The sequence below is a fragment of the Cherax quadricarinatus genome, chromosome 9, assembly GCF_038502225.1.
Source record: "Cherax quadricarinatus isolate ZL_2023a chromosome 9, ASM3850222v1, whole genome shotgun sequence".
Lineage (NCBI taxonomy): Eukaryota > Metazoa > Arthropoda > Malacostraca > Decapoda > Parastacidae > Cherax > Cherax quadricarinatus.
The window spans coordinates 30,940,646-30,963,510 of NC_091300.1; the positions used below are offsets into that span (position 1 = coordinate 30,940,646).

The 22,865-nt window shown below is 40.6% G+C and overlaps 1 protein-coding gene across 1 annotated transcript in view; it reads left to right on the forward strand.

Annotated features, from left to right (window-relative positions):
• The window catches only part of LOC128685951 (BDNF/NT-3 growth factors receptor), a 147,181-nt gene extending 127,365 nt beyond the window's left edge, over positions 1-19,816 (forward strand). The window contains exons 12-13 of the mRNA XM_070083116.1: positions 15,526-15,684; positions 16,068-19,816. Coding sequence (XP_069939217.1) covers positions 15,526-15,684; positions 16,068-16,250 — 342 coding nt within the window. The 3' untranslated portion in view covers positions 16,251-19,816. The remainder of the gene's footprint in view (positions 1-15,525; positions 15,685-16,067) is intronic.
• Positions 19,817-22,865: the final 3,049 nt, after the last annotated feature.

Below are 22,865 nucleotides of genomic sequence, written 5' to 3' on the forward strand. Positions count from 1 at the left end.
ATATATATATATGTATATATATGTCGTGCCGAATATGTAAAACTGGTCAATTAGCAAGAACTCATTTAAAATTAAGTCTTTTCTAAAATTTTCTCTTATATGTTTAAAGATATATTTTTTTCATTAATGTTGATGTAAAAATTTATAATTTTGCACCAAAAGGAACTTAGAAAACTTACCTAACCTTATTATAACAAGAACAATTTATTTTAGCCTAACCCAACTAAATATATTTTAGATTTGTTTACAATAATTTAATACTAAACAAACAGAGTGAAATATATTTTTTTCCTTAGGTTCAGAATGATTTTGGCGAAATTATTGCATACACAAATTTTCTCTTGTCCTATATGGCAAGAAGAGCGTTGCTATTTAAGCCAAGATGGCAAGTTCTGCCTATTCGGCACGGCATATATATATATATATATATATATATATATATATATATATATATATATATATATATATATATATATATATATATATATATATATATATATATATATAAACACACGGTGGAGAGCAAGCTTTAATTGGAACAACATTTCGCTCTGTGAAGAGCTTTAACGGGACTTAATAAAGCCTCGACACCGAAAGTAACGTTGTCCCAATAAATGCATGTTCAGCAACTCTATGCATTTTTTTATTATTTATAATGACGCATTACTTATAATGACTTAACCATTATTCTTGACAAGGCTGACAAGTCCAATCCTGAAGTCATTAATAATAGTAATAATTATTCATGGCAGATATACTTAGTGACTCTAACACACCTTAATTAATTAGAACCTTCTAGAGCAGGCGAAGAACCTTTTTAAATGAAAAAGCTTAATTATGATATGAAAGGAAATTAAAATTTTATGAATCAACTCAGAGTCCGTCCCGGCTTCAGTTTCCAGCAACGTGCGTGTGATTAGTAACGTTTGAAGTAGCGGCTGTATCTCCTGCGTTGTCAGACGTAAGGAGCCAGTGTACGTTACTTCTTCATTAATGGGTTGGGCTAGGAGAAATATTAAGATTATTATTATTATTATTATTATTATTATTATTATTATTATTATTATTATTATTATTGCTATTATTATTGTCATTATTATTGCTGTATGGGGAATAAAGAAAGTGAGGAGGTAATGAAGTTTCATTCGAGGAAGAGGAAGGAGGGGGGCGAGGTGTTGCACCTCCAATTCCTTGGATCACGAGCCCTTGACCAGCATCATAAACAGTGGGAGAAACTTTTCAAACAGCCTGAATTCAGAGTTGCCAGCACAGTTTCCCATCACATATAACGTTATCATTTTATGTCATACATTTTGTGAGAAATAATTTCACGTTGACAACGAGGGACGTTGATGGAAAGGGATTGCACATCAAATCGGGCAGGTTCGTAATTTTTTTTTATTAAATCAAAGCATCCAGCAGGTTTTAAACTACTGGAAAGACATTGTTTCACTTGTTATAAATCCTCTTTCCTCTGCTCATTTTATTTCAAGTAAGTTTGCTTTTATCTTGTTTAAGAAAATATAACTTAACACACACTGAACTAGCTGCTGTATCCCGTAATTCGTAATTCCACACCTGTTCAGTCTTCTCACCTTACTACTACTTTCATCCTCCTCCTCCTCCTCCTTCTCCCATTCTCCTCGTATCCCTTTTGTACCACAACGTTCTCTTCTCTCTCATTTTTCTTCTTCCCTTGTCCTTGTGACCTGATTGTTGCGAGGAGGAGTCATGAATAACATGAGTATTGTTGCGAGGAGGAGTCATGAATAACATGAGTATTGTTGCGAGGAGGAGTCATGAATAACATGAGTATTGTTGCGAGGAGGAGTCATGAATAACATGAGTATTGTGCTGATAATACCACTTAAACACTCACTCACATCCAGCTTTGAAAGTCTCTCTGGGAAAATCTGGTTAGTGAATATAGGGAGGAGGAGGAGGAATACCACGAAAAATAGGAAGAACAGAAGTAGGAGGATAAAGAGGAAAGAGACTATGAGGAAAATGAGCTGTAAGAGGACGAAGAAGTGGAGGAGGAGAAGTTATAGGAGAAGGAGGAGGTATTGAGTCGCAGCAACTGCAATGTTATGAAGTTGAAAACAGCAAAGATTATCAGGAACGGAATACAAGCTCGGAGGACAGACTCTATCAACCTTACCCAAGGAGAAGATTTTCGGAATGAGTATAGAACCGAGCATATAACCTGAGGCGCACATCGGCCGAATATAACCTTTGCAGCATATACACGACTGGTAAATCTAAGGTTAGCTTATAGGAAGATCCTCAAAGAGTAATTTACTACTCTATATACGATATATGTCAGGCCTATCTTCGAGTATAAAGCATCTGCGTCGACACCACACATGATCTAGCTCGTCAAGAAACGAGAAAAGTGCACCGAGACTAGTCCCAGAGGTAAGGAAGTATGCGTTGTGAGGAGAAACTGAAGGAACTAAACCTGATGACATTAGAAGACAGAAGAACCAGGGAAGGCATGATAGTGACGTAAAAAATATCAGAGGAATTGACAGGGTGGATAGAGGCTGGCTGTTTGAAAGGCTGGAAAGAAGAACACGAGGGAACAGTTGTAAGTTAAAAACAAACAAGTCATAAGGATATCAAAAAGTATTTCTTCAGACTGGGAGTAGTGAGGAAGTAGAACGACCTGGACAACACAGGTACAAACCTGGACAACACAGGTACAGACCTGGACAACACAGGTACAACATCAATATAAAGTCTTAAAAATAGATATAATAGGCTCACACACTCAGTAGCGACCACTTCAAGAGTCAGGGTCAGGAGCTGAGCTTCAACCTCTGCAATCACAAACAATAGAATACAAACACCCGGGAAAACAATTGCTACTCTGTATCGCTTATGCTCTTCCCAAGTCAATATTGTGATGTTTGTCATGAATATACTAATATATAGCACAGCTAGAGTATGAAATATGTATACCCAGACTGACTCTGCTGTATTCCACCATATTCAAGGGAAGAATCAGAATATTTCACTGAAAAATACCAGAAATGATCCATCACCCAAATTGCAGTTACAAAATAAAAATAGATGAGCCTGCTGTAACAGAAGCCACCTTGTAATGTAATATGTCAGAGGGTCAGTGGAGACCTGATCTAACGGTACCTGTGTGTGTGTGTGTGTGTGTGTGTGTGTGTGTGTGTGTACTCACCTAGTTGTACTCACCTGGTTGAGGTTGCAGGAGCCGAGTCCAAGATCCTGGCCCCGCCTCTTCACTGGTCGCTACTAGGTCACTCTCCCTGAGCCGTGAGCTTTATCATACCTCTGCTTAAAGCTATGTATGGATCCCGCCTCCACTACATCGCTTCCCAAACTATTCCACTTCCTGACTACTCTGTGACTGAAGAAATACTTCCTAACATCCCTGTGATTCATCTGTGTCTTCAACTTCTAACTGTGTCCCCTTGTTGCTGTGTCCCATCTCTGGAACATTCTGTCTTTGTCCACCTTGTCAATTCCTCTCAGTATTTTGTATGTCGTTTTCATGTCCCCCCTATCTCTCCTGTCCTCCAGTGTCGTCAGGTCGATTTCCCTAAACCTCTCCTCGTAGGACATACCCCTTAGCTTTGGGACTACTCTTGTTGCAAACCTTTGTACTTTCTCTAGTTTCTTTACGTGCTTGGCTAGGTGTGGGTTCCAAACTGGTGCCGCATACTCCAATATGGGCCTAACGTACACGGTGTACAGGGTCCTGAACGATTCCTTATTAAGATGTCGGAATGCTGTTCTGAGGTTTGCTAGGCGCCCATATGCTGAAGCAGTTATTTGGTTGATGTGCGGCTCAGGAGATGTGCCTGGTGTTATACTCACCTCAAGATCCTTTTCCTTGAGTGAGGTTTGTAGTCTGCGGTCTTCTTTGCCCTTCCCCAATCTTCATAACTTTGCACTTGGTGGGGTTGAACTCCAGGAGCCAATTGCTGGTCCAGGTCTGCAGCCTGTCCAGATCCCTTTGTAGTTCTGCCTGGTCTCCAGTCGAATGAATTCTTCTCATCAACTTCATGTCATCTGCAAACAGGGACACTTCGGAGTCTATTCCTTCTGTCATGTCGTTCACAAATACCAGAAACAGCAGTTGTCCTAGGACTGACCCCTGTGGGACCCCGCTGGTCACAGGTGCCCACTCTGACTCCTCACCATGTACCATGACTCGCTGCTGTCTTCCTGACAAATATTCCCTGATCCATTGTAGTGCCTTCCCTGTTATCCCTGCTTGGTCCTCCAGTTTTTGCACTAATCTCTTGTGAGGAACTGTGTCAAACGCCTTCTTGCAGTTTTGTCTCCCTGCACCTTTGGGTGAACCATGGGCTCATTCTGGCTTTTTCATTATTCCTGTTACCCTTGGGTGCAAACCTCTCCTCAGCCTCCTTGCACATTGTTGTTACATATTCCATCATCTCATTAATTGGCTTCCCTGCCAGTTCTCTGTCCCACTGAACCCCATTCAGGAAGTTCCTCATTCCCGTGTAGTCCCCTTTCTTGTAGTTTGGCTTCATTCGCCCTGGCCTTCCTGCCTCCCCCTCCACTTGTGGCTCTACTGTGTATTCGAAGCTTAACACCACATGATCGCTGGCCCCAAGGGGCCAGTGTGTGTGTGTGTGTGTGTACTCACCTATTTGTACTCACCTATTTGTGGTTGCAGGGGTCGAGTGTTACCTCCTGGCCCCGCCTCTTCACCGGTTGCTACTGGGCCCTCTCTCTCCCCGCTCCATGAGGTTTATCAAACCTCGTCTTAATTAAAACTGTGTATGGTTCCTGCCTCCACTACGTCATTTTCTAGGCTATTCCACTGCCTTACAACTCTGTGACTGAAGAAATACTTCCTAATATGTCTCTGACTCATTTGTGTCTTCAACTTCCAATTGTGGCCTCTTGTTTCTGTGTCCCCTCCCTGGAACATCCTGTCTTTGTCCACCTTGTCTATTCCACGCAGTATTTTATATGTCGTTATCATGTCTCCCCTGACCCTCCTGTCCTCCAGTGTCGTCAGGACGATTTCCCGTGTGTGTGTGTGTGTGTGTGTGTGTGTGTGTGTGTGTGTGTGTGTGTGTGTGTGTGTGTCTGTGTGTGTGTGTGTGTATGTGTGTGTATGTGTGTGTGTATGTGTATGTGTATGTGTATGTGTGTGTGTGTGTGTGTGTGTGTTTGTGTGTGTGTGTGTGTGCGTGTACTCACCTATTTGTGGTTGCAGGGGTCGAGTCCTAGCTCCTGACCCCGCCTCTTCACCGGTTGCTACTAGGCCCTCTCTCTCCCCGCTCCATGAGCTTTATCAAACCTCGTCTTAAAACTGTGTATGGTTCCTGCCTCCACTACGTCATTTTCTAGGCTATTCCACTGCCTTACAACTCTATGACTGAAGAAATACTTCCTACTATCTCTCTGACTCATTTGTGTCTTCAACTTCCAATTGTGGCCTCTTGTTTCTGTGTCCCCTCCCTGGAACATCCTGTCCATGTCCACCTTGTCTATTCCACGCAGTATTTTATATGTCGTTATCATGTCTCCCCTGACCCTCCTGTCCTCCAGTGTCGTCAGGCCGATTTCCCTTAATCTTTCTTCATAGGACATTCCCCTTAGCTCTGGAACTAACCTTGTTGCAAACCTTTGTACTTTCTCTAGTTTCTTGACGTGCTTTATCAAGTGCGGGTTCCAAACAGGTGCTGCATACTCCAGTATGGGCCTGACATACACGGTGTACAGTGTCTTGAATGATTCCTTACTAAGGTATCGGAATGCTGTTCTCAGGTTTGCCAGGCGCCCATATGCTGCAGCAGTTATCTGATTGATGTGTGCTTCCGGAGACATGCTCGGTGTTATACTCACCCCAAGATCTTTCTCCTTGAGTGAGGTTTGCAGTCTTTGGCCACCTAGCCTATACTCTGTCTGTGGTCTTCTGTGCCCTTCCCCTATCTTCATGACTTTGCATTTGGCAGGATTAAATTCGAGAAGCCATTTGCTGGACCAGGTGTCCAGTCTGTCCAGGTCTCTTTAAGTCCTGCCTGGTCCTCATCAGATTTAATTCTCCTCATTAACTTCACATCATCTGCAAACAGGGACACTTCTGAGTCTAACCCTTCCGTCATGTCGTTCACATATACCAAAAATAGCACTGGTCCTAGGATCGACCCCTGTGGGACCCCGCTCGTCACAGGTGCCCACTGTGATACATCATTACGTACCATGACTCGTTGTTGCCTCCCTGTCAGGTATTCTCTGATCCATTGCAGTGCCCTTCCTGTTATATGCGCCTGATGCTCTAGCTTCTGCACTAATCTCTTGTGAGGAACTGTGTCAAAGGCCTTCTTGCAGTCCAAGAAGATGCAATCAACCCACCCCTCTCTCTCTTGTCTTACTTCTGTTATTTTATCATAAACCTCCAGAAGGTTTGTGACACAGGATTTGCCTTCCGTGAATCCGTGCTGGTTGGCATTTATACTCCTGTTCCGTTCCAGGTGCTCCACCACTCTCCTCCTGATAATCTTCTCCATAATTTTGCATACTATACACGTCAATGACACAGGTCTATAGTTTAGTGCCTCTTTTCTGTCTCCTTTTTTGAAAATGGGAACTACATTTGCCGTCTTCCATACCTCAGGTAGTTGCCCAGTTTCCAGGGATGTGTTGAAGATTGTGGTAAGTGGTATGCACAACATATCTGCTCCCTCTCTAAGGACCCACGGAGAGATGTTGTCCGGTCCCATTGCCTTTGAGGTATCGATGTCCCTTAGCAGTTTCTTCACCTCCTCCTCATCTGTATGTATGTCGTCCAACACTTGTTGGTGTATTCCTTGTTGGTGTCCCCATCTGGTCTGTCCCCCCAGAGTCCTTCCTGTCTCTACTGTAAATACTTCCTTAAATCTCGTGTTGAGCTCCTCACATACCTCTTGATCGTTTCTTGTGAGTTCTCCACCTTCTTTCCTCAGCCTTATCACCTGGTCCTTGACTGTTGTCTTCCTCCTAATGTGGCTATACAGCAGTTTCGGGTCAGATTTGACTTTCGATGCTATGTCGTTTTCATACTGTCGCTGGGCCTCCCTCCTTATCTGCGCATACTCGTTTCTGGCTCTTCTACTAATCTCCTTGTTTTCCTGGGTCCTATGCCTCCTGTACCTTTTCCATTCTCTGTTGCACTTAGTTTTTGCCTCCCTACACCTTCGGGTCAACCAAGGACTCGTTTTGGTCTTCCTATTATTTCTGTTTCCCTTGGGAACAAAACTTTCCTCTGCCTCCTTGCACTTTGTTGCCACATATTCCATCATCTCGTTTACTGATTTTCCTACCATTTCTCTGTCCCACTGAACCTCCTGCAGGAAGTTTCTCATACCTGTGTAGTCCCCCCTTTTATAGTTTGGCCTGTCCCCTTCAGTTCCTGTTACCTTCTCCACTTGTAACTCTACTATATAGTCAAAACTCAGAACCACATGATCGCTAGCTCCAAGGGGCCTCTCGTAAGTGATGTCCTCAATGTCTGAACTGCTCAGGGTGAACACAAGATCCAGTCTTGCTGGCTCATCCTCCCCTCTCTCTCTGGTTGTGTCCCTGACATGTTGATGCATGAGGTTTTCAAGTACCACATCCATCATCTTGGCTCTCCATGTTTCGGGACCCCCATGTGGCTCCAGGTTTTCCCAGTCGATCTCCCTGTGGTTGAAATCGCCCATTACCAGTAACTTTGCTCTGCTCGAGTGAGCTCTTCTTGCCACCTCAGCCAGTGTGTCCACCATCACCCTGTTGTTTTCTTCGTACTCCTCTCTTGGCCTCCTGCAGTTCTGTGGTGGGTTATACATCACTCCAATGACTACTTTATGTTCTCCGGACTGAATTGTACCTACAATGTCGTCTCTTTCTCCAATCATGTCCATGCCTTCCATTTCCTCAAATCCCCATTGGTGTTTTATGAGCAGTGCAACCCCTCCTCCCCCTCTACTCCTTCTATCTTTCCTCAGGATCTGATATCCTGTTGGGAAGATTGTGTCTGTTATTGTCTCAGCGAGTTTTGTTTCTGTGACTGCTATGATGTCTGGGGATTTTTCACTGATTCTTTCATTCCACCCCTCATGTTTATTCGTTATTCCATCCGCGTTTGTGTACCAAACCTTTAGTTTCTTTTCTATCATTGTGGTCATGCAAGTATATTGGGGTTGGGGGAGCGAGAGCCTTGGTGGGGGCCTATATGGGGCTGTGGTGTAGGTGGGGTTTGTGTTGATGGGGGTGGGGTCAGAATGCTCATAAGGGACAGCTGTTGGGGTGAGGTTTGTGATATGGGGGTTGGTGGCAGAGGAAACAGTGAGTGGGTTGCTCAGTTGCGTTGAGAATGTCGCGCGTGTGTGTGTGTGTGTGTACACACCTAGTTGTACTCACCTAGTTGAGGTTGCGGGGGTCGAGTCCGAGCTCCTGGCCCCGCCTCTTCACTGATCGCTACTAGGTCACTCTCCCTGAGCCGTGAGCTTTATCATACCTCTGCTTAAAGCTATGTATGGATCCTGCCTCCACTACATCGCTTCCCAAACTATTCCACTTACTGACTACTCTGTGGCTGAAGAAATACTTCCTAACATCCCTGTGATTCATTTGTGTCTTCAGCTTCCAACTGTGTCCCCTTGTTACTGTGTCCAATCTCTGGAACATCCTGTCTTTGTCCACCTTGTCAATTTCTCTCAGTATTTTGTATGTCGTTATCATGTCTACCCCTATCTCTCCTTTCCTCCAGTGTCGTCAGGTTGATTTCCCTTAACTTCTCCTCGTAGGGCATACCTCTTAGCTCTGGGACTAGTCTTGTTGCAAACCTTTGCACTTTCTCTAGTTTCTTTACGTGCTTGGCTAGGCGTGGGTTCCAAACTGGTGCCGCATACTCCAATGTGGGCCTAACGTACACGGTGTACAGGGTCCTGAATGATTCCTTATTAAGATGTCGGAATGCTGTTCTGAGGTTTGCTAGGCGCCCATATGCTGCAGCAGTTATTTGGTTGATGTGCGCTTCAGGAGATGTGCCTGGTGTTATACTCACCCCAAGATCTTTTTCCTTGAGTGAGGTTTGTAGTCTCTGGCCCCCTAGACTGTACTCCGTCTGCGGTCTTCTTTGCCCTTCCCCAATCTTCATGACTTTGCACTTGGTGGGATTGAACTCCAGGAGCCAATTGCTGAACCAGGTCTGCAGCCTGTCCAGATCCCTTTGTAGTTCTGCCTGGTCTTCGATCGAGTGAATTCTTCTCATCAACTTCACGTCATCTGCAAACAGGGACACATCAGAGTCTATTCCTTCCGTCATGTGTGTGTGTGTGTGTGTGTGTGTGTGTGTGTGTGTGTGTGTGTGTGTGTGTGTATGTGTGTGTGTGTGTGTGCGTGTGTGCGTGCGTACATGTATGTATAATATAACGTGTAAGTGTAATATTCCACGGGTGTAGCCCCATACATGACACTACCTACTCACTCAACATGGGAATACCTCGGGTGTGGCCCCATACATGACACTACCTACTCACTCAACATGGGAATACCTCGGGTGTAGCCCCATACATGACACTACCTACTCACTCAACATGGGAATACCTCGAGTGTAGCCTCATACGTGACACTACCTACTCACTTGACATGGGAATACCTCTTGTCTTCACCAGCTCTCGTCTGTGTCTTGTCTTCACTAGCTCTTGTATGTGTCTTGTCTTCACCAGCTCTTCTCTGCGTCTTGTCTTCATTAGCTCTCTTGCTTGACCCCAGTCAACTCCAAGATCAAGTTTTTTTCATATGGACGAAAATAGAAAATTAAATTTTTGTTAAAGTGTTTTAAAAAGGAATGTTTGTCATTTTTGATATACTTTCATGGATTTTCTCGGTTCTTCTATATAGGTATAATCACGTTGCTTGACTGAAACGAAATAAACACTTCCTAAGCATGCATTTTTGTTTATTTTTGACTTCGTTCTGATTTTGTAAAGGAACTTTCACATACATTGGTTTCTAAATATGTAGTATGAGAGAAAAAAGATCTCATTGTAAGGTAAAAACTGAAATTTTCTGCAGTTTAAATTCAGCCTTAGGGCGTGCTCTGAGAAAGGTCTTTTTTTTTGGATTTTGAAAATTCAATCAAATCACGAGGATGTTATTAATTAGTTTTTGGCTCGCTAGCAAAATATTCTGAGTTTTACACACACAAAGCATATACGAAAATGGAAGAAAAAAGTATTTATTTAACACGTTTTTTATGTGATATCTCCCCTCCTGTATCTCGAGGAAATTTATATACGAGATATTTTTTATTAGCATTCGTTCCTCAAAGGAAGTGGAAAATTAATTTAGATCTTTGATAAATTCTTTGATGGGAGGCTTGTGGAAACAACTTTTATGACGTATGTTTCTCTACTGCTGTGTTGTTGTTTATGATAGATGCAGTTTTATTAATGTTTTCATTAATTTGCTTGGTTTAACGTGCAAGGTGCATGAAGCGCGTCGAACACAATGCTTGAGTTTACATTGTTTCCTTGAGGCTGCATTCAAAGGCACATTCTCTGGTCATTTGTAAGGTATCCCTGATGGGGTACCTCAAGTGACTGCTTGAATTATCTTTTCCTTCTCTAAGGTATCCGTTTATAACCGGAGAACGCATCATTCGATAACTGTCAATTTTTCTTCGCTGTTGTACCGTAATATTATCACACTGGTTCTTACATACTCCATTAATAATCCCAAAATTAACATACATCAAAGTAGGAGACATCAGTGTCGAATGAGATGAGGCAGTCAGAAATGGTCTCCACAAGTTATCGAACAGTAACGAAATCCGAGAATGGTCCGTATAAAATAGTCCAGAGGGTTTTTACTCGGCTCATTCAACACTGATGTATCCTACTTTGATGTATCTTAATTTTGTGATTGTTACTGGAGTGTGTAGTAACCAGTCTGTAAATAATAATTTCATAACTGTGTAGTATTTTTTCCCCTAATTTAACTTATGTCTCATCACTGGCTTCAGTCTTTAATGGCTGGTGCATCTTATGGACAGAATGATACTCAGTAATGATTGGTGCATCTTATGGACAGAATGATACTCAGTAATGACTGGTGCATCTTATGGACAGAATGATGCTCAGTTATGACTGGTGCATCTTATGGACAGAATGATGCTCAGTTATGATTGGTGCATCTTATGGACAGAATGATGCTCAGTTATGACTGGTGCATCTTATGGACAGAATGATGCTCAGTTATGACTGGTGCATCTTATGGACAGAATGATGCTCAGTTATGACTGGTGCATCTTATGGACAGAATGATGCTCAGTTATGACTGGTGCATCTTATAAGCTTACACTGTGTAGATGCAAATTTACCAGTTTTATGGGAACGTCAATGAACTGTCAATTTCTGGATTTTGAGCAGTAACTAGAGAATGTCTCTTCTGATCAACATCAAACTTTCAGAAATTGTAAATCTTTCTCGAAGGTTCACGTTGATATTGGGGTCTTTAAGTCTGAATTTATTAATTTTGGTAACTAAATTTCTTTCCGTGCAATAGCTGGAGAATGCCTCTTCTTATCGACTTCAAACCATAAACACCGGTGCATGTTAAAAGGAAAAATTTATTGTTTGATTTTGTTTGATTTTTATTGGAGACTGTGAAAAATGATATATAGATTTTCACGTGATTACCGGTGAACGCCTCATCTGATCGGCTTTAAACCTTCAGCGCCGTTACTGATAATATACCTTCTGTGGGGTATATTCTAAGTGTTGGTTTATTTTGGAATAATGGTTTCTACCATAACTAAATAATGCTGTTTTGACTGGCTTGAAATATCGAAAGCTTAGTGGAAAGTTCATTTCTATTTTGGGTTGTGTAGGTACCAATCTGGCAATTTTATTGAGGAAATCGATATATTGGTTTCCACATGATAACTTGTGTATGCCTCTTCTGATTGGCTTCGGACCATCAGTGCTGGTATTTAACTGCATTAGAAACTTATACCGCACTCTGTACTATTCATTTCGAGTCCTGTGAGGTACAGAGGGCTGGACTTGTAGGATCCCTTTCTCAGATCGCGGGGCTACCGAAACACTTCTAGTTGTTGCTTTCTTCATCCTGCGTTTCAAAACATCATGATTTAGCCCTGACCAGAGTAATTCACGACATTCACACCAGAATATTGTTACTAATGTTCTGGCTTATTTTAAAGTTTTATCAAAAATACCTGATATAGCCAGTTGTTCAATAAATCTACAGGAGTTGTACGATTAAAAGAATTTGCATATATATTGTTCATTTAATGGCGCCGGTCGTGTGTCTTTCTCGTTGACAAGGATCGATGGCAGGTTAGTTTAAATGTTTTTTTGCAAGTCTTGTTTGATTTATTAAACACACTGAACGCTGAATACGAAGACGTGATGACGAGAGTAACCAAGAGAAGACACAGCTGTAGATCAAGTTTTTATTATGACAACGTTTAGCTCTACGACACAGTAAAAGCTTCTTTGTCTTTTCCTCAACGTCTTACATATATATATATATATATATATATATATATATATATATATATATATATATATATATATATATATATATATATGTAGGAAAGAGGGGAATTTTTTCCCAGTAAAAGTAGGCCTTAGACAAGGATGTGTGATGTCACCGTGGTTGTTTAATATATTTATAGATGGGGTTGTAAGAGAAGTAAATGCGAGGGTCTTGGCAAGAGGCGTGGAGTTAAAAGATAAAGAATCACACACAAAGTGGGAGTTGTCACAGCTGCTCTTTGCTGATGACACTGTGCTCTTGGGAGATTCTGAAGAGAAGTTGCAGAGAAAGATGAGGTGAATCATAGAATTGATGAGGGCAAAAGAGTGAGTGGTGCACTTAGGAGTCTGTGGAGACAAAGAACTTTGTCCTTGGAGGCAAAGAGGGGAATGTATGAGAGTATAGTTTTACCAACGCTCTTATATGGGTGTGAAGCGTGGGTGATGAATGTTGCAGCGAGGAGAAGGCTGGAGGCAGTGGAGATGTCATGTCTGAGGGCAATGTGTGGTGTGAATATAATGCAGAGAATTCGTAGTTTGGAAGTTAGGAGGAGGTGCGGGATTACCAAAACTGTTGTCCAGAGGGCTGAGGAAGGGTTGTTGAGGTGGTTCGGACATGTAGAGAGAATGGAGCGAAACAGAATGACTTCAAGAGTGTATCAGTCTGTAGTGGAAGGAAGGCGGGGTAGGGGTCGGCCTAGGAAGGGTTGGAGGGAGGGGGTAAAGGAGGTTTTGTGTGCGAGGGGCTTGGACTTCCAGCAGGCATGCGTGAGCGTGTTTGATAGGAGTGAATGGAGACAAATGGTTTTTAATACTTGACGTGCTGTTGGAGTGTGAGCAAAGTAACATTTATGAAGGGATTCAGGGAAACCGGCAGGCCGGACTTGAGTCCTGGAGATGGGAAGTACAGTGCCTGCACTCTGAAGGAGGGGTGTTAATGTTGCAGTTTAAAAACTGTAGTGTAAAGCACCCTTCTGGCAAGACAGTGATGGAGTGAATGATGGTGAAAGTTTTTCTTTTTCGGGCCACCCTGCCTTGGTGGGAATCGGCCGGTGTGATAATAAAAATAAAATATATATATATATATATATATATATATATATATATATATATATATATATATATATATATATATATATATATATATATATAAAGAGAGAGAGAGAGAGAGAGAGAGAGAGAGAGAGAGAGAGAGAGAGAGACAGACAGACAGACAGACAGACAGACAGACAGATAGAAAGAGAGAAGAGAGAGAGGGAGGGAGAGAGGAGAGGGGGAAGGGTCCAACAGAAGGTACAAAGACTAGTCATCATTAATTTCCTCCTCTCTCCTACAGAGCGTTCCTGAGTTAATATACACCAACTCCCTCCCCTCTCACTTCTCCCCTTTATTTCCATCTCTAGCACCACGGGTTCCCCCACTTCTCCCACTCTCACCATCACCACAACCTGACTCACCATCACCACAACCTGACTCACCATCACCATGTCCAACTGCTAACCCATCAGTCCAACTACAGACATAATCACCATAACTACTAACACTACCCAACACATACTAAGATCACCACCACAGGTACTAACACTCCACCACAGCTACTACCACCTCCCGACACTTACTTACATCACCACTGCAACTATTACCACCACCCAACACCTACTAACATCACCACCACAGGTACTAACACTCCACCACAACTACTAACACCACCCTGTATCTACTAACTTCACCACCAAACACCTATAAATATCACCACCACAGGTACTAACACTCCACCACAACTACTAACATCACCACCAACACCTGCTAGCATCACCACCCAACACCTACTAACATCACCACCCAACACCTACTAACATCACCACCATAAGTGCTAACACTCCACAACTACTAACATCACCACCCAACACCTACTAACATCACCACCACAGGTACTAACACTCTACCACAACTACTAACATCACCACCAACACCTGCTAACATCACCCCCAACACCTACTAACATCACCACCGAACACCTACTAACATCACCACCCAGCACCTACTAACATCACCACCCAACACCTACTAACATCACTACCCAACACCTACTAACATCACCACCACAGGTACTAAAACACTCCACCACAACTACTAACACACTCTCACCATAGTATAGGATTCAACTACATTCATCGTACTCTACTGGGAGGAGTTGCCAGAGCCTTCAGGACCTATACACTCAAAATTCAATAAATTTATCAGTCAAGAATTTCTACCAGAGCCGGAATTATTTTGTATTCAGTGAAAGTGATAATAAGTTACAGTGACCAATAAAATACTGGGTGAAGTGAGGGAGGAGAGGAACGAAATGTTGCCTAGTGCACTCACTCTCTCACTCACCCACTCACTAAACCCATGTGAACCGTCATATATAACCAGTGGATGGGGGCAATCTGAAGTCAACAGATTTCTGACTATATTTGAGAGACTGCATCAAGACGATAAGGGTTGTGTCAGTCACAGCAGGACTAGTGGTAACCAGTAGAACCACTGGTACAAACAGCTCTGGGAGTGGCAGTGGTGTAGCATTAGTAGCTTAAGATAGAAACAGTACTAGTTTAGTAGGTTTAATTGTAGCCCACATCTTCCATTCAATTCCATCTCCCCTGAAAATTCCATAAATGTAGCCAGTGGCCAGTGGACGTGGATGGTGAGAAGAGAGCCTTCTGCTTTTCAGTTCTTGTCTCACTTATTGACACTATACGCGACAGTCCTTAATCTAGGTGGGACCATATAGTTCTCAACAGGTAGCCTCGGTGTGAACTTCCATGTCTACTGTTATCTGTCTTTTCCATATACTAACATTACCACCACAGCTACTGCACCTGCAAACGCTACCACTACAACCAACACCACCTCCATGATTAACACCCCCACCACTACTTCCACTGTCACCACCATCACACTTATTAATTAACTCACTCTCTCCCCACAGTTCGGTGGTCGGACACTGCTGCCGGTGCGCTGGATGCCCCCAGAGAGCATACTATATCGCCGCTTCACCATCGAGTCTGATATCTGGAGCTTCGGGGTCGTGCTGTGGGAGATCTTCACCGGTGGGAAGCAACCTTGGTACGGCTATACCAACCAGGAGGTGAGCCCAAGCTTCCTGCACACTGTGGAGGCTATATTAGCGCATAATACTTGTTTTTTTATGATACAGTAACACTGGATACATATCAGCAGTGTGCTGTTACTTTCTTCTATATGTTAGTTACATAGTGGGAACGGAAGATTAGCTAAGTTTCCCCTGTCATTTACCCCTACAAAGGATGGATTCCTTATAAAACATGATGTAATATGTCATCCCCCCATCCTACATACTATTTGAGCATACTAACATGCAATATGTGTTTTTATTATAACACTGGGTAGTTCAGCAGTGTGTGGATACAGTGTGAGTGATACATTGTAGGTACACCGGCAATGTCCTGTTCTGAGTCACAAAACTTTTCACAGCTTTTTTTTTCTGGGCAGGTAATCACGCAAATCACAGCTGGTCGGATGTTGGTGTGCCCTGAGAGATGTCCTGCAGACATGTACCGCATTATGCTCTCGTGCTGGAGCAAGAACCCGCAGGAAAGACTCCCTATGGCCACCCTCTACGACCGCATCAGAAGCCTCACCACCGTCGAGCCACACGTCCTCGACTACGACTGAGGAGAAGAGACTCCCACTGCGCCGCCTTGTAATTCCAAGTCCCCGACAATGATTAGAGAGTAGACTTTAATCATCTCGAAGGACCTCGGAGCCCCGCCTAAGAAATGGATATTCAGATGCCTCCGTCGAATCCCACATACTCGACGACGAGCAGTAAGAATTGTCACCTACCTCACTACTCAAGTCGAGTCATATTGGAATTCTCCCTTCGACCTCGACCTGACCAATGTTCCCTCCGTAAGTTACCTGCAACACTCACACTCCCTCACCTCGGTCAAATCCCACCTCCTCGACTGAAACAATCTACCAAAACAAAGTTCTCGTCAGGAACTATATTAGAAACTGTCAGAGTAGTGTAACACGTGAGCTCTGCCAGAGTAGTGTAACACGTGAGCTCTGTCAGAGTAGTGTAACATGTGAGCTCTGTCAGAGTAGTGTAACATGTGAGTACAGCCTGTCATTGTCAGCATTTTGTAGGATAGTGTATGACTTCAAAATCAGTGACAACCTTTCGTGAGAGGGAAAGACATGAAGAGGCAGACTGAAAATCAGACAACGAGAAACAGAAAGAAAGGAGGAGATGAACGTAGAAAAAAAAAGAGAACTTGGGATTCTTTCAAGAGAAAAACACATATTGCTTCAACTTCCAAGAGTATTCTTGAGCAGTGTGGTCAATGTGAAAGAAAATGCGATACTTGAAAACACAACTTCAAAAAAATATATTATCTAAGTGATTTAGAAACTAAATAAAAAATTTTTAAAAAGAAACCTACCATAGCAACCTATAACTAAAATTCCTCAAGCCTGGCGCTGACAAAACACAAAACCTAATTGTCCCTAGACACATCGACACCATGCCTAGCCCTTCTAGGATAGGGTAGGTGCCTGAGCCAGAGCTTGAAGCTCACAAGCCTGTCATTTTCATTAGGCCCCTTGGGTTAAGTCTCGGACACTCCCTAAAGAGGGAGCCAAGGCCGGGCCACCACTTGGAAAAGGCCCGGGTCGGGAGAATACCGGCGAATCTTTAATAATAATAATAATGTCCCCAGACTGAGAAATTTTACCAATACCAAAACAATTCTATGTGGTGAGCAATTAACAAAAGCAAGATGATTACCCTAATAAACAAAGAAGAAAATAGTAATTATTGAACTAACTGAATTTCATAATATCCTGGACTTAAGAATAACTTTAAAACACTACAAGTTAGTCTGTATTGTATATAAAAGAAATATAATTCATTCCAGATGGTGATATATGTAACATAACAACAAAGAATCACCTGGCCACCTGCCAGTGATCTAACAGGATCAGAATGGCAGGGTTCTATCGTGATAAAAGGGTTCTAACTCTTAAGAGGACTACAGTAACATAATCAAGATTATAGTAACATAATCAAGAAGATTATAGAAACATGATGAAGAAGGCTGTAGTGATATAATCAAGAAGACGGGATATTCAGTGATAATCAAGAGTATTCATAAATTATCAAGAATATTAAAAAATAATCAAAGATATTCAAATCAAATTATTGTTATTCAAAGATAATCAAGGATATTCTAAGGTAATCAAAGACAATTTTAAGAATTAAGGATATCCTAAGATAATTAAGAACATTCAAAGATAATGATGGATATTCAAAGAAAATCAAGATTATTCAAAAATAATCAAGGATATTGAAAGATAATCAAGAATATTCAAGGATAATCGAGAATATTGAAAGATAAACAGAATTAAGTATTTTGAAAAATAATCAAGGACATTCAAAGATAACCAAGGACTTTCAGAGATAATCAAGGACTTTCAAAGATAATCAGAGACGTTTAAAAATAATCGAGGAAATCGGGACCGTGACATCAACAACTCACAACTGACGCAGAATACCGTGGGTGCTGAATGCAGTAATTCACAACTAAAAGGTCGCAACAATTCAGAACTCATCCACAAGTTGGAATTGGAAACTAAATGACGTTTCGGTCCGTCCCTGATAGTGGTCCAGGACCTACTGAAACGCCGTCTGTTTTCACGTACCAATTTACGGGTTACTTGTTAGTAGTCTGCTAGTAGGAATGTAGCGTGACTATCTCACGGATCAGCGGACGGAGGATCGAGCCTCCACCGGTACTTTGCGTTAAATGACCCACAGGGTTTTATCGCTTACTGCAGAATTCAGAGAATACGATTTTCGTGAATGCTTAAGCAAAAGATTCGTAAAAATATTTGTTTATTTTCTCGTAAATAGAGGTTTGTAACATATTTTTTTTTTAGTTCAGCTTACGATGTTACTTTTCAAAGAAGCTTTTGGTGCCGAAGATTTCATGTGTAATTGCTTTCTTAGTTTAAGAATGAAAAAAAAAGTGTTATATAAAAATAATACGACTGGACTCACGTAATTCCGCACTAAGCGTATGATTGCTTGCAGTCAGATCGTCTGACGTGAAGGCCAGAGCACCAACGTGGATGATTGTCACCGGTTGTAAGGCAGCAGAGGCAGAAATATAGATACATCATATCTGCTGAGTTTTCATTCTTGATGAAAGAGAGTCAGCAACAACAGCTGCAGTAATGGCAGTTGTAACATAACAGCTGCAGCAATACAAGAAGCAGAAACATTACGACAGCAGAAAAGTGGTAGGAAGATTCCTGTAGCGTAATGGTACTTACACCAGTAGCTGCAGCGGGTACAGCAACAATAGCACTAGCAACACCACCACCTGCAGTACTACAACAGCAGCACCACAACAGCAGAGTGGTGGTGTCACGACTAGCATAAGAGTTCTCCCCGGCTACCCAAGCCACAAACACATGTGATAAATTTCTGTGTAAATAAAACTGGAATGTGTATCTTGCGTGTGTTGAACACACTGTAAGGTGACCAGAGGATAACTATATATATTTGTGTATATCTCCTGTACTCTTAGCTCTGTGTAGCATGTACATAAAATAGAGATTTATATGAGGGAACACGGAGTGATTTTAACCAGAGTAGTGATCACCCGTTATTGTATGCTCTGAACTGTCTTGTGTGACTTGTTCATGTTTTAACGATTTCATTTGTCCTGGACGTCCTTGCAGGTAAGCTTATTTGACCGAACAAGCATACATACACACACAAGCTCTCTCTCTCTCTCTCTCTCTCTCTCTCTCTCTCTCTCTCTCTCTCTCTCTCTCTCTCTCTCTCTCTCTCTCTCTCTCTCTCTCATGTATATATATGTCGTGCCGAATAGATAAAACTTGACATTTTGGCTTAAATACCAACGCTCTTCTTGCCGAATAAGGTAAGCGAAAATTTTTGTATGCAACAATTTCGCAAAAATCATTGTGAACCTAACGAAAAAAAAAATATTTCATTGTGTTTGTTTATTATTAAATTATTATTAACTTATTTAAAATATATTTAGTTGGATTAGGGTAAATTAACTTGCCCTGTTATAATAAAGTTAGGTAAGTTTTCCAAGGTTCTTTTGGTACAAAATTATTAATTTTTACATTAATATAAATGAAAGAAATATATCTTTAACATATAAGAGAAAATTTTAGAAAGGACTTAATCATCAATGAGCTCTTGCTAATTGACCAATTTTACCTATTTGGCACGATATATATATGTCGTGCCGAATACGTAAAACTGGTCAATTAACAAGAATCATTTAAAATTAAGTCCTTTCTGAAATTTTCTCTTATACGTTTAAAGATATATTTTTTCATTAATCTTAATGAAAAAATTTCAAATTTTGCAAAAAAAGAATCTTAGAAAACTTACCTAACCTTATTATAACAAGAGCAATTTATTTTAGCCTAACCCAACTAAATATATATTTAAATACGTTTACAATAATTTAGTACTAAACAAACACAATCAAATATATTTTTTTCGTTGGATTCAGAATGATTTTGGCGAAATTATTGCATACACAAATTTTCACTTGTCTTACATGGCAAGACGAGCGCTGCTATTTAAGCCAAGATCGCAAGTTCTGCCTATTCGGCACGACATACATATATATATATATATATATATATATATATATATATATATATATATATATATATATATATATATATATATATATATATATATATATATGTCGTGCCGAATAGGCAGAACTTGCGATCTTGGCTTAAATAGGAACACTCATCTTGCCATATAGGACAAGTGAAAATTTGTGTATGCAATAATTTCGCCAAAATCATTCTGAACCTAACGAAAAAAATATATTTCACTGTGTTTGTTTAGTATTAAATTATTGTAAACAAATCTAAAATATATTTAGTTGGATTAGGCTAAAATAAATTGCGCTTGTTATAATAAGGTTAGGTAAGTTTTCTAAGTTCCTTTTGGTGCAAAATTATAAATTTTTACATCAACATTAATGAAAAAATATATATCTTTAAACGTATAAGAGAAAATTTTAGAAAGGACTTAATTTTGAATGAGTTCTTGCTAATTGACCAGTTTTACATATTCGGCACGACATATACATATATATATATATATATACATATATATATATATATACATATATATATATACATATATATATATATATATACATATATATATATACATATATATATATACATATATATATATATATATACATATATATATATACATATACATATATATATATATATATATATATATATATATATACATATATATATGTCGTGCCGAATAGGCAGAACTTGCGATCTTGGCTTAAATAGCAACGCTCATCTTGCCATATAGGACAAGTGTAAATTTGTGTATGCAATAATTTCGCCAAAATCATTCTGAACCCAACGAAAAAAATATATTTCACTGTTTGTTTAGTATTAAATTATTGTAAGCAAATCTAAAATATATTTAGTTGGGTTAGGCTAAAATAAATTGAGCTTGTTATAATAAGGTTAGGTAAGTTTTCTAAGATTCTTTTGGTGCAAAATTAAATTTTTTTACATTAACATTAATGAAAAATATATCTTTAAACGTATAAGAGAAAATTTCAGAAAGGATTTAATTTTAAATGAGTTCTTGCTAATTGACCAGTTTTACATATTCGGCACGACATATATATATATATATATATATATATATATATATATATATATATATATATATATATATATATATATATATATATATATATATATATATATTAACACATCGGTAACACATGGTAATAGGTAATGCTAATTTAAAGAAGATAAATAGGTATACGAAATGTGATATAGGGCGCAATGACAACACTTTGTCAGGTTATGTGTTAGTAAACAGTGCTGGAACGTAGAAGTTTGGATATATATGTTTTCAAAGGGAGGACAGATAAATTGACACATCGTTATTTAGTGGTTGCTAGAGTTAGAGTAAGACGTAGGTGTACACGGAGAATAACATTAGTAAGAGACACTTGAAAATGAATGAAATGAAGGAGACAGTGGACAAAATAAGCAACTATTTTAAGATAGGCGGGTCAGAAAGTGTGCTGGTAATGAAGTCGAAGAGTTATGGGGTTATGTATATTAAAGTGCAGTGCTATGGTTCATTAAAGTTTGTGGATATAGGAGAGTACAAATGTGTTTGCGATAAATGAGGTGAATCACAGAATAGATGAGGGTAAATAGTTGCACAGTATTGAGACGTCTGTAGAAAGAATTATTTTATCAATAGAGGCAAAAAGGGGAACCACTGTAGTATGATGGTGCCAACACTTTTGCTTTATATGGTTTTGAGACATAAGCTTTAAACTTTACAGGGAGCAGGAAATTAGAGGCAATGCAAATGTCATGTTTGAAAGCAATGTGAGTATTATGCCGATAATTCATAGTATAGAAATTTCACGATGATGCGAGTTGCCAAAGATATAATTCAGAATGCAAAGGAGGGGTTGTTGACTTGGTTTGAACATTTAGAGAGAATTAATGAGAACAGGATGACCAGTGAGTGTATTAATCTGAGGTGGGAAAGAAAGAATGGTAGAGGTCCTCTTTGAAAAGGGTGGACAGAGAGGGTATAAGAGGTTCTGCCAGGGGCTTCAGCATCCGCCAGGTGTGTGAATGTTGGATCAGCTTTAGAGGAGACAAGGGGTTTTTAATGGATTGACACGCTGTTGGGGTGTGGTCAGACATTTATGAAGGGATTCAAGAAAACCAGTATGTCAGACTTAACTCCAGGAAGTTGAAAGTATAGTGCCTGCACCCTGAAGGAGGAGGAGGGGCGATGTTGTCTTTCTGAGGATCATTTGAATTGTAATGTTTGTACGCTCTTGACTCTGGTTATTGAATGAATAATTTTCTCGGTGAGAGGAGGCTAATAAGGTAACACACACACACACACACACACACACACACACACACACACACACACACACACACACACACACACACACACACACACACACACACACACACACAGAGACTCAGATGAATCACAGGGATGTTAGGAAGTTTTTCTTCAGAAACAGAGTTGTCAGGAAGTGGAATAGTCTGGGAAGTGATATAGTGGAGGCAGGATCCATAAATAGCTTTAAGAAGAGGTATGATAAGGCTCCTGGAGCAAGAAGAGTGACCTAGCAGCGACCAGTGAAGAGGCAGGGCCAGGAGCTGTGAATCGACCCCTGCAACCACAACTAG